This window comes from Sciurus vulgaris, assembly GCF_902686455.1.
Source record: "Sciurus vulgaris genome assembly, chromosome: 3".
Lineage (NCBI taxonomy): Eukaryota > Metazoa > Chordata > Mammalia > Rodentia > Sciuridae > Sciurus > Sciurus vulgaris.
Window position 1 is genome coordinate 106948777 of NC_136463.1, and position 14739 is coordinate 106963515.

Below are 14739 nucleotides of genomic sequence, written 5' to 3' on the forward strand. Positions count from 1 at the left end.
AGTGCCTAGATGGGGCTTCACATTCTCTATCTTTATTAAGGAGATGATCTTCCTGATAATTTTCTAAGTGTCTCTCAAAGAAAGAAATAATGAATTTACTTAATAAAATCTTGTCTGACTGTATGATCCATAGGTGAAATACAAATTTGGAACTACTATAGATGTAATTTGGAAACTTTGGTGAGTGGTGTGAAGCTATTTGTGAAAGCAGACTCCTTCTGAGACCTTTTAAAGACTAATTATAGTGATGAGCAAAATGTCATTGAAGATATTTCTGCTTCAAGGCATGAGAGAATGGGATGATCTGGATTGATCCCCTACTATTAACAAATTAAACACTCAACACAATACAGGAAACAACTGATTTCAGATATTGGAAAACACACAGCACTGAACTGTGATCTCTTACAAAAGAGAAACAATCAGTTATACCATTGCTTGGACTTTCTGTCTGAAAGCAATTTACAGACAAGTACAGAGGGAGTAGGGAACCCCCCCCCCCAAAAGTAAGATAAACCTTCCCAGAGAGCAGAGTGGCTAGAGTTTGTGAAGTCAAGTAACTGAAAGGAAGCTGTGCAAAGAAAAACTGTAGAAATGGGCACAGGAGACCACTCAATCTTTGACTGCACATCGGTCTATACTTGTGTAGTTCAAAACTCCAGGAGGCTGGCCAATAACTATTTCTGAGGGGAAAAAAAGTAAATGGGAACTGTAAAACAAATCATTCCCAGAGATTAGAATGAACCAGAAATCATTTGAGTTCCCTTCTGCCAAGGAGAACTCATTGATATATAGGACATTCAATAGACACCCCAGAGACCTTAGAAGAAGAACTAAATTAGCCTAAGAAAAAGTCATCCTTTAAATCAGTTCTAAAAGAGCTTGAAACAAATGTTGAAAAGGCTAAAACTGTCACACAAGTTGCCTGTCAAACAAGTCCATCATTCTTAAAAGAAATACCACTCAAATCATCAACAATGTAAAATTTTCAATATTATAAATCCAATAAAAACTTACTGGATGTATCAGGAAACAGAAAAATGTGGCCATAACCAAAAGAAAAACTCTACAGAAATAGATCGTGGCTCAGGGAAGTCCAGTGATTGCCCCAAACTGACAACTGATCTAGGCTTTGAAACCAGGCAAGGAATGGAGTCACACTGTAACCACTATACTAATCTGCATGCTGTATGAGAGGACAAACAAGATGTTTCTTGCCACAGTCCATCTGCTTAGTGGAAATGTGCTGATGACAAGGGAGGTGGCTTCAGGCACATGGCCACTTGATGTAGTGATAGTGAGCAACTGTAATCCCTCCTTTTGGGATTTTCAGATTGTTGGTTGAAATGTTTTGATAGTTGGGGTAGCCTAATACAATGTCTTTGCAATAACTGAGAAACTGTTCATTCAGTCAACATTTTTGTATCCCAGGCATTATTTTGTATGCTTTAGATGACTGTCTACCTTAAACGCATTTAATAAATGTATTTTTAAATGAAAATACTTCAGAGAAAAAAAAAGTTACAATGAGCTTTGGTTTCTTCATTCATAGTTGTGTCTAGTAATTTATACCCTGCCTACTTTCGGGGGTGGTCAGAGAGATTAAATGTGATAATGTTTGTAAAATAACTTGGTTATAATAAATCACTGTATAATTCAAATACAGATATTATTCAACATATATATTTCTTTTGAACATATTTGAAAAGAATTTATCTCTGAAAAGTTAAGTTCCAATCAATTTGTAGCACAGACAAATGACCCTGCATACAGGAAATGTCAAATAATAACCTATATATTACCCATGGAATTCTTACAGGTATGGGATAGCTTTGGAAACTTTTGATAACTGCTACATTACTCGTTTAGGGGTATCTTGTGAACAAAATGGTTCATCCTGTATATTTTTGTATATTGTGTTTAATCCTATTTCATGCACTTTTTTCTAATATAATTCCATTTCATGTGTGTAACTTATAAATTCTTTTCCATACAGTACTTCTTTTGTGATCACTCATAGAACCTAGCAGAGTATTCAGGAAAACACTAATTAATTGCATTTTCTTGAGAGTATATGTTTAGATTTTTAATTTTGCCTATAAGAGCTATATAATTATACTTAGTGATTTCCAGTATTTCTTCACTATATCTCTAATCATATAAAGGAGAGATGTAACGCTGGTTTCAGGGTTTTTTCATTTATTATATAAAAGAAAAAAATTAATGCAGTTGTTTTGTACACATTTAAATTCCATAAAACAAATCCATAGAAATTAGGATATTGTATGCATGCACTCTGCATTTTCTTTGTTAAATGTCTTTGTTCACAAAAATAACACCACATTTTTTTTCTTTGAAGCCACTAAAGCAGAGGGAGAACAAAACATGCAGCACTGTACACATTTGCATAGTATATTTTACCCAGCATGCCTTGTAGAATGCTACACATACCTATTTCAGAAAAATAAAAGGGGTTAAATTATCAAAATAAATAACTGAAATTTGAAGAAAGGAAAAAATTACTCGACAAAGTTATTTTTCCCCACTTAATCACTGAAGATATAGCAATAGTCAGGGATATTCAACAGGCCTCAGAATAGCAGGGGAAAACTTTCTGTATCATTTTCCCATTTTTATTTTTAATGTTTTATAGTAATAGCTTTATTTTTTATTCCCTCCCCCAACCCCTTCCAAAACAAAGCTAATGGCTTTAACTTATATTTCAAACTAGTATCCAATACAAAATAAATTAAAGAATCCCTAACTAATATTTTGGCATTGGGACATCTTGGTTGCTCATTCTAACTTGAGGCTGTGAAAAACATAAACGATTTCAAACATGTCCAAAATCAGAGGAGCCCTGTGAGCTCACTTGCTGTGACATTTTGTAGTTGTTATTGAAGGAGAAGAAATAAGAACAGAAAATATAGTATGAGTCTTATCACAAAATAAAATTTAATAAGTTTTATGGAAAGGAATAAAATAAATTACAACCACAGATTGCAAGGCTATGAAATAAATTGCTGGAAAGGTATCAAGCAGCAAGTTAAAAAGATGGTAGATGAAACATATAACTAAATCTATATACTTTTAAAAAATAGGACTGCCAAATTTAACAGTGGATTTTGTTGTAAGTTTGTGCTATAACAAATGTGCTTCTTTCTCCTCAGTCTATTTTCATATTATTGGCAAAATATATATATATTTTATAATTTTGTACTGTACAATATATATTTTTGCTACATTATTTATTTTCTACTGCTAATGCAGAAATAACAACATAGATTTATTTTGGCAATAAAATGCTTTCATTTTAATAACGTCCCAGAAAATATTGTAAGGCATATGAAAAATAGTATGCAACAATATAGCATTAGTGATCCCGCATCTTTAATACATCCCTTATGCATACAGAATTCACACTGATTTCAGTTAAGTGTGTGAAAGTGGCATGCAAGTAGGGCAAGAGAGGCCCCTACATAAATATAGACATAGCCATTTGTTGAGAAATTTTAAGTGTTCAAAACATAACCAAGAACACTTAGAAAATATTGAAAAGCTAGAGGCCAGCCACTTTTTGTTCTTCGTTCTCATTTTAACTCCTTAAAATTTTCAAATGAGGAAGTATTAGTTTATATCCCAAACCACTTTGAATCCATTGGTATCATTTTCTGCCACCTTTCTGCAAACACTTTACATCCATCAAAAGAAACAAAAGAAAGTTTCATATGAAACTATGACTCCCCAAAACTCAGTGCTATTCACTTGTATTTATACATTTTTCATGTGGGAGTTACAGCCCTTAATTATCTGATGAGATACTTTCTAATCTTCTCACAGCTCAATTACATGCAACATTTGAGATTAGATCATCCACAAGTAGATAGAGATGGTTGCTATCAGAGGACATATTTCACTGGAGAACCCCTTCTAATAAAAGAAGAAAACTTTAAAAAGTAATTTTTTAATGCTGTAGCTCTGTCTGCCCCTATAAACCAAATTTACTATTTTGACTAATTTGATAGCTTAACTCAAGAAAAAAGTTATTTTTATTGTCTATTGTATTGACTGATTTGATCATGATCGTCATTGAAAAGAGGAGGACTGTTCTCTGCTGCATAGACACAGCTTAAGTTATAGTATGACATTATTTAAAGTTATAAAGAACTAATAAAACAGGTTTTATTACATAATTTCCTATAAAGTTTTCATTCATATAGTCATTCAAGGATGAGTTTTATATAATTAAAAAAAAAAAAACAACATGCAACATTGTCATGAGAGACAAAGGCAGAAATATAAAAGGACCAAGGGATACATATGTATTTATTTGAAACATTGATATGAAATTTGTTCCAATTACATGGGAGTCCAAGACAATACATATCCTTACCCAGTAATTGGTTAAGTCATGTTCTTCGTGTCCACAGAAGACAAAAATTTGAATTTGCAAACCAGCTGCATTTAAACATCAAGTCTTTGGAACTACTCTCTTAGAGTTAGATATCATACCATGTTGTGCACAAAGGCAATTACTTTGCAGTTTGTTTTGTTCCCTATGACAACTCATTTGTTAAATTAACCAAATTAACCATACTTCACAATAATCTGTAAACGAATTCAAAGAAAACCTTCACTAACATGGAAGAAATGAAGGGTGACAAGAGCATTAAGGAAACATGCAGCATTTGGGATTAAATCATGAGTTTAAAATCTAAAGGAAAGGTATATTTTAACATTTTATGCAATTAGCTTTCAGCAAGGTTAGTGGTTATAGTAAGAATTTTGATCACTGGTTTTTGACAAGTTCTTTCCCTTTTAAGACAGACTGTCTTCTCTAGAGAAGAGGTAGTATAAATCTCAGTAGAGGGCAAATTCTACAGTGGTATTATGTTTTGTTTTTTAGCAAATACCAAAATAAAATTGAACAACTTAAGAAAATGTACCAGCATGCAAATTACGGTTACCTAGAAACATTCTTAACTGACATCCCGGGTCATGATAATATCTTGTGATATGTTCATTTGAAAAATTTAAATTTGCAAACTATCTTTTGCCATAATTTTCTCCTCACACTCTCTTTCACTATCCCCACTTTATATTATGAATTTTAAGGCCCCCACACAAAAGACAAGTTCAAGTATGCAGGTATGAAAAGAGGTTAACATTCCAAAAATACATTTTGCAAACAACAACAATAATAACTAGAGTAAATAACATTATTTAAAGGGAACAAATAATTGTCTTAGAATTTGTTTCACATTTTAAAACTTCATTTCATTAAGGACTAAATACAATGACCTGTATAGTCACAGCATTAAGATTCTCTTATCAGGAAAGACTGTTAGCCTAAATTGTTAAGAATTTCAACCTTCCTTCCAATAGAACTGTATAAAGATAAGAGAGAAATATCAGTCATATAAACATTTCTAAGTGTTGCTTTAAATATTGCAGTAAACGAGATAATATTGTTGATTATAATATTAGAGTCACATTATAGCCTTGAGAATTAACATCTGGATTGACAACTTGCATTCCTCCTTTTTTTTTTTTTTTTGTCCTCCAGGACTACATTTCCACATTGTCACAGGAGTCTTCATTGTTACTGAAATGACAGAATTCTAAAAGATGGTTTATACTACAAGTTAAAACAGCCCCCAAATATTGTAACACTTGTTTCTCCTACTTGTGATCATTTTCCACTTTAAATAAAATCAATGAAAAGTGAAGTATTTGTGGAATATATATATATTCCAAAGGTGCTTAGTGTGCTTGACAAAAATAAAACTTTTCACTTAGTACATATCTGAATTGTAGTATCATTTACACAGAAACAAAACACTTTTTAATAAAAGGAAGATGCATATTTCTTATTCATTTGGAGGAAATAAACTTATTACAGAAGGAAGATGAAATAATATGCCAAATTAAATGGAATTTTAAATACATCCATTAAGAAAAATATACATTATACCCTTTCCAAAATTGTTAACTTTTGAATAAGAATGCAAAGCAAAACAGGTATGGACATGTGATGGCAAATGATGGATTGGTTTTGTGCATGGATATTGAGTGGGCCTCCCTCTTTTTCAGCATGACATGGAAGTCTAGAAACAAGGCTTTGAGAGACCTTTAAAAATATGTGACTTTTTAAAAGTTTAAATAAAATGGTGATCTTGTTGACTAGGAAATATATGTAAACGCTGTTACAGCTACCTGCCATAAAATGTAAATATCTTAAAGTAGTTAAATGACCAAATTGCTAATGCTACTACAGAAAAAGCTGAACAGCTGTCTAGTCTAAATTGATGCACCTTGGTGCACTCTTTGCAATTAAATACTTTAATGCGCACAAACAAGAAACCAGTAAAGCATATAGAAAAATGTTTTGGCTAATGTTTTCTTTCTCATGCAAATATGTGCTGTACATGTAATAAATATATTTTTGTTTGCTGGAAAATGCTCTTCTATGTTCTAACAAAGTATTCAGTAATGGCAGGTTATATATATATTTTTAAAGAGCCTAATGGATATAGCTCTTTTAAACGTCTTAACTGAAAGTTCTGTAAGCTTCGCTAGATGACAAAAGAACTTCACAAGCCAGTATCGCGTGTTAACTTTTAAAATTTACTGAGCCCATGTTTAATTGTATCAAACATATGAGATGACTTACATAATTATAGGCATCCTCATTATCACTAAACAGGTTCATCATGGGTACACACAGTGAACATGAAGGGAGACTGTATGATGAGGTTGCAGTGAGGTTCAAGATGAGGGTAATCAAGAATGTGAAACTTATTTTCTTGATCAGGAAAAATTATTGAGCTGGTGCATGCTTGGAGAGTCTAAATATTGAAAAACTTGGGGAAAAATAAGATAATATAAAATTAATTATTCTTGTTTTCAAAAATAGTCTTCATAACATGTACCAGTAGAAAAGAATTTTATGCCTGGGTCCCATCAGAGTTTGAGGAAATGTACACATTTTGGAATTTTAGAAACAAGAGTCTTTTGTAAAGACATTTTGTCTTTATAAAAGGGTCAATTTCCATGATTTTCTTGAATCATAGGGAATCTAAGGCTTCCTTGATAATAGAAGACAATGGTCACCAATTCTATAATTATAGTCACTGGAAAAACTGAATAATTAACGAGTGATAAAAACGTTCACTAGAAATAAGGTACCTTAATCTCTAAATTCTTTATAATTCTCTGCATTAAAATACTATAATTATAGTGAACAAATATATTCTGCATCTATAAGTTTATTCTTTACTGCAAGCTTTTGAATTTATCATTTAACTTTTTCCAATTAGTCATTTGTAAAAAAGACAATTTCCAGTACCTAATTTGAATGTGTCATGGGAGACAAAAATCCTTGGCATGATTTAAAAATTTTGGTTAAGGGCTAGAATGTTCAGATAGTCAAAGACAGAGACAGATTGATGTGATAGAAAGATACTTAACTACACTGGCAGGAAAAACTGACCCGTGTTTGTATTAAGTGGGATAGATGAACTCCCACCTGGAGATGTTTGGCTTTGCACTCAGGAGGATCTGTACCACCATCTTGCTGTGACTTCAGATCCCTGGATGTATGCAGTTGTGCTCAAACTGACTAAAGAAACATCTCATTTCCCATTTCTTATAATCAGCTATGCATGGGCTTCTCTTTACTATTCTTTCTCTCTGCCGATTTTTTTTTTTTTTTTTTTTGCCAAGTTCAAACGAGCTAACAGTACTGACTGAACAGAAAGCAAAACACTTTGAATACAACAGCTGTGCCAGAAAAGAAATAAAAATATTAAAATATGAGGAGACTATTTAATTTCTGCATTAAGATTTGAGATTTTTTTGGCACTATCAATACATTTGGTTAGTTCAAAAAGCCATTCTGGCAACATTAACATATATTAAAATGTTTATACATTCCAACTTTAAGTGTAAATTTAGCTTCCAGCAAATAAATAGCTAGTTTTGGCTTCTATTGATACTTTGATTTTCTTATTAGTTTTTTTCCCAAGATTTCAATTGATTGCAACATGCTCAAGTAGACTTTCTAGTCAATTCACCCAAATTCCAACAGGAATTGGTTTATAAATTGGTTCCAACTGGAACTGGTCATTTGGAATTTCCAGCATGGGAAATTATTTTATATGTGCCTTGTTAAGTACCCTAAATTACAAATTGATGTGTTTAAATCTATGAAGAAAACAAAAGGTACTGTTATGTAAATGTTGCACTTAAAAATATCTATATGATTGGGCATCTAATATCCATCTAGACTCAAGGGCATAATGTACATTTTTTTTTGTTTTTTGCCCCTTAGCATCAAATGACAGCAGCCCATAAGCACAGTAAATACTGTGCTGTGCTTGCCAAGTTAAGATGATTGGTTTATCCTAGCAGTGCTATGGCAAATTGTCAACAGATGAATATATATATATATATGTTTTGTTTTGGCAGCCTCAAAGCCTATGTCGGGAGTCATGGCTGTATCCCCCAGGTGAGCCTCGGTTCCTGTGAGGTTTGTAAGTGTCCTGGTATGAGTCAGGATAATCTTCTTCCACAAGAGGGTAATGATCTCGGCTATGCTGGGAACTGGAAGACAAGCGGTTCCTACTCTTCCGAGCCCTCTCATTGTGATAATTTTCATCAGAGGTCATTAGACTTCGTCTTTCAATTGGAGAGTTCTCTGTGGAGTGGTTGCTGTGCCTCATTCGCTGACTCTAAAAATATCAGATAGTTCATGGATTAAATAATATCAGCTTCATTCATCTAAACATGTAAATGAATGTACAACAATAGGATCTGTACAATGAGAAGCAAGATATCTGACTTGATAAAACATTTTGATGCACAAATGATCTGCCCCAAAGCTCTGGTTTTATTTTTTTAGGACACAACACGCAAAGATGCCATAGTGTGGATAATTTATGAATTTAATTACATAGTGCTGCACTGACTATGCAACCTATTAAAAATACAGAATTGAAAGTTGACTGTTAAATGGAACTTAACATACTTAGAAAGGTCTAATAATTGCACTTCTATAAAAATGAGGATTATTTTACTTTTGGGAAATAAAGTTTGGAATAGCATCTATTGTTTTATTCTTCTCTTGAACTGATAGAATCTTTCTTCTTCTAAAGTCATATACTTCACCTTGATCTAGCTGAATTTTCCTTAAAAAAACTCCATGAAATTATTATTTGTGCTATCTATAAAATAGTGGATTTGTTTCTGTAGCCTACATACATGTTAGACTTTCAACAATATTCTTTCCAAAGGAGTATATAGTAATTACAGAGCCAGCTAATTGATGCCTCATAAATCTTGTTTCCTCAACTGAAATGTTCTGCAAAACTAATTTTCAGATAGAAAGCAAATTTCTCTAATATTATTAATTGAAAGTATCATCTTAAGTCATTTATGTGATGGCTCGGAAAACGTTATTTGAATGTTTTTCTCACTATGGGAACCATGCATTGGTGGTACCAGCTTAGGTAGCCATTTCAGATAAGGAACAAGATTCTGATGAAATCATAGGCTCAAACACATCTTCTCCAAAGTATATTTTGTACAGAAGGAGGCTCATTCAGTGGGTCACAGACTGTGCCATCAACTTCAGCCAGGTGTTTAACAATTTAGAGCCTATATTCCTGGGAGAAGTAGGCCTTTGAACAAAGGCCACCCCATTAACTCATTAGGGAAACTGGTAAAACTACTCTAGGTGGGTGTGCTAGGGATGCCGATTCAAGAGTGTTGCATTCATAAAGTACAACATTCAACTTCCTCCCTCCTACACCAGAGAAGCACACTGTTTCATACATCCATTCTTCATCTCACTAATTTATGCACAATTCAGAGTCAACTCAAGTGAACCAATGGAAATGCTATGCTCATCAGCATACAAGAAGGAAAACAAGGCAGGAAATGGCCCTGATGCATACAGACACACCGTATATTACCATCATACATTTCCACGTTCATTTCCAGTCTCAAAAGTGATTCATTTATATGGCAGATTCTCTGCTTACAAAGATGCAATTTTGCAGAAGAGTAATACAGTTATAATAGCATTTCAGAGAGTGCCATTTATCTCAGAGTTAACTCTACATGATCTACAATTATGACTATCATTATAACCCATAAAACAAAACTAGTCATGATGAAAGAGGGCTCAATTGACTACATGTTCCTCAGTCAGCTGGGGGTTTGGTCATATTCCAGCAGCTGCTTGATAAAGGTAAATAATAATTAATGTAGAAAAGAGTCATTTTGTATCATAATGCCCCTGGCTTTCTATATCTAGTTCTGAGCAGCATGAGAACAGCAGAAGAGAGAAGCTCCTGGTCCTGTGCTCATTCCTAGCCTCCTAAAGACACTTGCCATAGCCATCAAACAAGGTGGACCCCTGGGCCTCTCCAAGAAAACTCAGAGACCTGTCACCATTTCCAAACTCACATTCACATTCCATCTTGTGCAAAATAGAGGGCAAGGTGGGAATAGTTAAGGGCAGTTAAAAGGCCTATCCATCCCCAAATATCTTATTTACCTAGACATGGCAGCTGAGATTTGCACTGTCATCTAATCATTAAGAAGTGCCATCAAGAAGTCATGGACAGCTGCACTGAGTACAAATTGATTGACCAGGGATTGATTCATTATAAATTCACAGTGAGAAAGTTTCCAGGAAGGCTTACTTTCTCTAGGATGGAACATGATTAGATAATAGTTTAGATTTTCTTTATATAATGGACCCCTATGTTTTCCTCTTCAGATGAAGGACAACCCTAGTCTTCCACTTAATCAAGTTCTCCATAGAATCTTAGTAGTGAGGTAGTAAAAGTACAAGTGACAATACCTGTAACCCGGAAATTGCTGTAGGATATGGTGAGAGTGCTGTGGAACCCAAATTCCTCCCCAGCAGCGGGGTCATGGGGGTGCTGCTGGTTGTGTGGGTGGCCCGCCAGTACGCCTCAAGGTACTCTCCTAGATGTTCACATGCATCCTCAAGCTGATTCTCATCCAATATAACATCAAACATTTCCTGTAGATGACAAGAGAACCCATTGTATTCCCACTTTAAGTTCTAGGCAATGAAACCTAAAATGCTTCTTAAGGCAGATAATAGTATTTCTCAAATCTAGAAGCTAACATCAAATCTGAGAACATAAATTAGCAGTTTCTAAAGTCTAGTGAATACAGTTGCAGTTATCCATACACGAAGGTAGATATTTATGTAAAAATATGAGTACTCATTAAATATTCAGATCTTTCATTATTTTGAAAGAAAAAGATGAGGTAAATGTGACAGTGCTATAGGTGATAAGGAAAAGTGTATATATATTCACATTTCTCCCACATATTCCTATATAACTGAATTCTACTTCAGAATACAAAAGAAGCAAGTTAACAGCACTGAAAGAGGAATTCTAAAAATGTTTTGAGTAGTGAACATATCACTGGAATAAACATTTCATCTCCCAAGGTAACAATGTTAAAGGGAACATCATTTACTTAGATAATTTTCAAAATATTTGGGAAATGATGTTATCTGCCTCATAATAAAACAAGGAAACAAAGTTTAGGATTAATACTAGAAAAATCATATTACAGTGATTGCTGCTACCATAAAATTGTTTTGTGAAATATAAAAAAGAACAGGGTGTTTAACTAGGGAAGGGGATGTTTGCACAGGAAGTATTTGAAGTACATGTTTCTGTTGGTAGAGATTTTGCTCAACATCTGCCTTGTAAGCAGGCACATCTGCCCTAACATGAGAAGAGCAGCCCTTCTGTTAGTCCAGTGTGGCTGGGAACATGGACAGGATACACCCAGGATACATCTCTTGGAGGGCCCATCAGAAAACCTTGGCACCTCCCAGAGAGAAAACCCATTCTGCGGGTATTAGTACAGGCCATAAAAGCAGGTAGGTGGTGGTGGATTTAACTTTTGGTAGCAGGATTAAAACATCTGCTCTCTCACACCACCTCCACCACTATCCACCTGCTTTTATGAGCCCATTTTACTAAAATAAGAACCTTCCAGTCATGAATCAAATACATGGTTACTGCCATAGCACCAACATCATTGAATGGATTGAAACTTAATAGCAATTGGAAGACACGGAGTTCACATCCCAGCTCAGTTGGTTCATTTTCTGTAGTGCTTAGAACAAGAGTTCCTTGAAGCAGAAGTCACCATGGACACTCCTCCCACCCCCACAGCACCCCAGTGTTTACTATTTATTCATTTAGTCAATGTTGATGCTTGGGATGGAACCCAGAAACTCAGGTATGTTAAGCACATGCTCTACCAACTATGCTTAATTTCACCCCCACTTACTATTTCAATGTTCCATTACATTCACCTTTACTGAAATTTTCACTCTGAATTGGAAAGCAATTTGAAGGTCCTCGGAGTAGAAGTAGGAAAATAATAAGTAATTTCAGTTCAAACTGACTCATCTTTAAGAAGACTCAGACAGTTCAATTCATGTAGAAAAATGCCCCCCAAGAGCAGTTACTAGTGGAATTTCCAATGGATTTTTGCATATTTTATTCAGTCTTAAAATATTTACTCAGTACCTATTTCATGCTAGGCACTATAGATTTACAGTGGCAAAGAGAACAGACATCCTGTGCTCAAGAAGCATACAGTCTTGTGAGAAAGACAAGTATTAAAATTCATAATAATCCATGTCACACTGGGACCTTACTTCAGAACAATACAGAGAACAATAATATTTATTGTCAAATTTGATTACATAGGTCTTATGCAGTCATGTGGATTTGGTTAGTTCCAACAAGTTACTTTCTTGCTTTAAGAAATTCCCAAATTAAAAAAATATATATAAAAATAAAAACCTTCAGGGGGGCTTGGGATATAGCTCAGTTGGTAGAGTGCTTGCCTAGCATGCAGAAGGCCCTGGGTTCAATCCCCGGCACCACCACCCAAAAAAAAAAAAAAACCTTCAGGGCCCTGGAAGTGTGCTGACAATGACAGCCAGGACTGCAGAACGCTGCTTGAGTGAGGCTTACATCAACTTGGCTATTCTATGTGCTACATTGTCACTGTTGTAGGCACAATTAAACACACATTTAATTATGAGAATTTTAATAAAGTATTTCTCTTTGGCAATGGACAGAATTTGTATACATCAGCACATAGCTGTTTGCTTAAGCCTGATCATTTCTTGCAAACTATGCTTTTGCACTGCTAAAAGACAGTTATACGATGGAAGATGATTTGAAACTGCTTTTAGGTTTTCAAAAGCACAGAAAAAAAGCAAATTTCAGCTTCTGAATGAATACTGACATATGTACCTTATTTCCAACTAGAAGGAATTTCACAGCCTGCATATCTGTGACAATTTTTCTTTCTCTTTAGGAAATAACAGCTGAGAAACCAGAGTGCTAGAAAGTCAGTACAAAGAAAATAACACACATACACACACATTCAAAGAGAAGCAACCCAATGACTTATACACACCAGCTTTGCCAATTCTTTGTAAATTTAAAGGCTCATATCTAATCAGCACTTGTACAACATGTGAGATCCACAGCATGGAATAGGGGTGCAAAGAACTATTTAATCAGCAAAATACTAGGAGGTAAACAGTTACCCACTCAGTGACACCATGCCCTTGGTGTCAAGTTAAAAGTAAAGTGGAGTTGTTTTCAAAGAGTTTCTATAGTGAATACCCCTGACATTCTAGGATGGGATATTTTTTTCAGCTGAAGTAGGCAGAAATGGTGTGGTTGCCAAAGTAAATAAGTAGTGAACAGAGGAGTCAAAACAAGCCATCAAAAATTCAGGTACAGTAGGTTCCTTCTCTGGATAACCTCTTTCAGGAAAATGAAAAACTAAAGCATTGTAAATAACCAAGATTGAAACATGCCTCTAGCTCATCCAGTAGGCTAAAGGACTACAATGGCAGGAAAGAAAGAAAGGGAAAGACTGAAGTTGAATAATAAGGAAACAAAGAAGTTTTGTAATGTCTTTTAAAAATTGCAAGTATTAACCCTCTATCTATTTCTCCATTCAGAGGGTAATAAGTGACAATCTCTGTTGGGGAAATCACCTGAGTTAAGGCAACTAGCCATCTTGGTGTGCTAGGGATTATTTCTGGAGATCGGGGACTATCATTGCTAAAATCTGGAAAACCCAGAACAAATTGTAATGTTCTTACAGAAGATATAGGTCTTTTCAGGTCCTATGCTGAGGAACAGAGCAAGTTCTATTTATTTAAATTATTTTTGGAGTGAAGATAGAGGGACTGGATAGACCTTCCTTAACAACTATATAATATATAGTTTCTAATTAGAGAGGGGTAGTCTCATTAAAATGACTGTATCTTGTCAGATATTTTTTTACAGGAAGTTGCTATTGAATGTTTCAATAAAAAGTTTACAAAACTTAGAAACTATGCGGTTTAATTTTAGATTTTTAAAAGTTGTTCATTACTGCATATTAGTTAGTCATGGGATTAAATATATACCAACTCTTATGGTACATGCATTGCTTTATGTTCATTTGTTGTATGTAGATAAAACCTCATGTGGGACACCTTTCCTATTTCTAAGTGAATAAAAGGATATAATAGGGAACTACTTTCATTTCTTTGCTACTGTAATATAAAGACTATGGAACTGCCACCATTTAGAATAAACGAATGGCAAATACTATTTCGTACAATAAAATTACCGAATGGCATAATATGCAATGCTA

At 34.3% G+C, this 14739-nt stretch overlaps 1 protein-coding gene across 7 annotated transcripts in view; it reads right to left on the minus strand.

The window, feature by feature from the left end:
* Positions 1-5480: 5480 nt before the first annotated feature.
* The window catches only part of CACNB4 (calcium voltage-gated channel auxiliary subunit beta 4), a gene marked incomplete at its 5' end in the record, with an annotated part of 250496 nt that continues 241237 nt past the window's right edge, over positions 5481-14739 (minus strand). For all 7 annotated transcript variants that reach the window (XM_079133285.1, XM_079133286.1, XM_079133287.1 and 4 more), the window contains 2 exons: positions 5481-8732; positions 10871-11056. In XM_079133285.1, the coding sequence (XP_078989411.1) occupies positions 8472-8732; positions 10871-11056 (447 nt within the window). In that variant the 3' untranslated portion in view covers positions 5481-8471. The remainder of the gene's footprint in view (positions 8733-10870; positions 11057-14739) is intronic.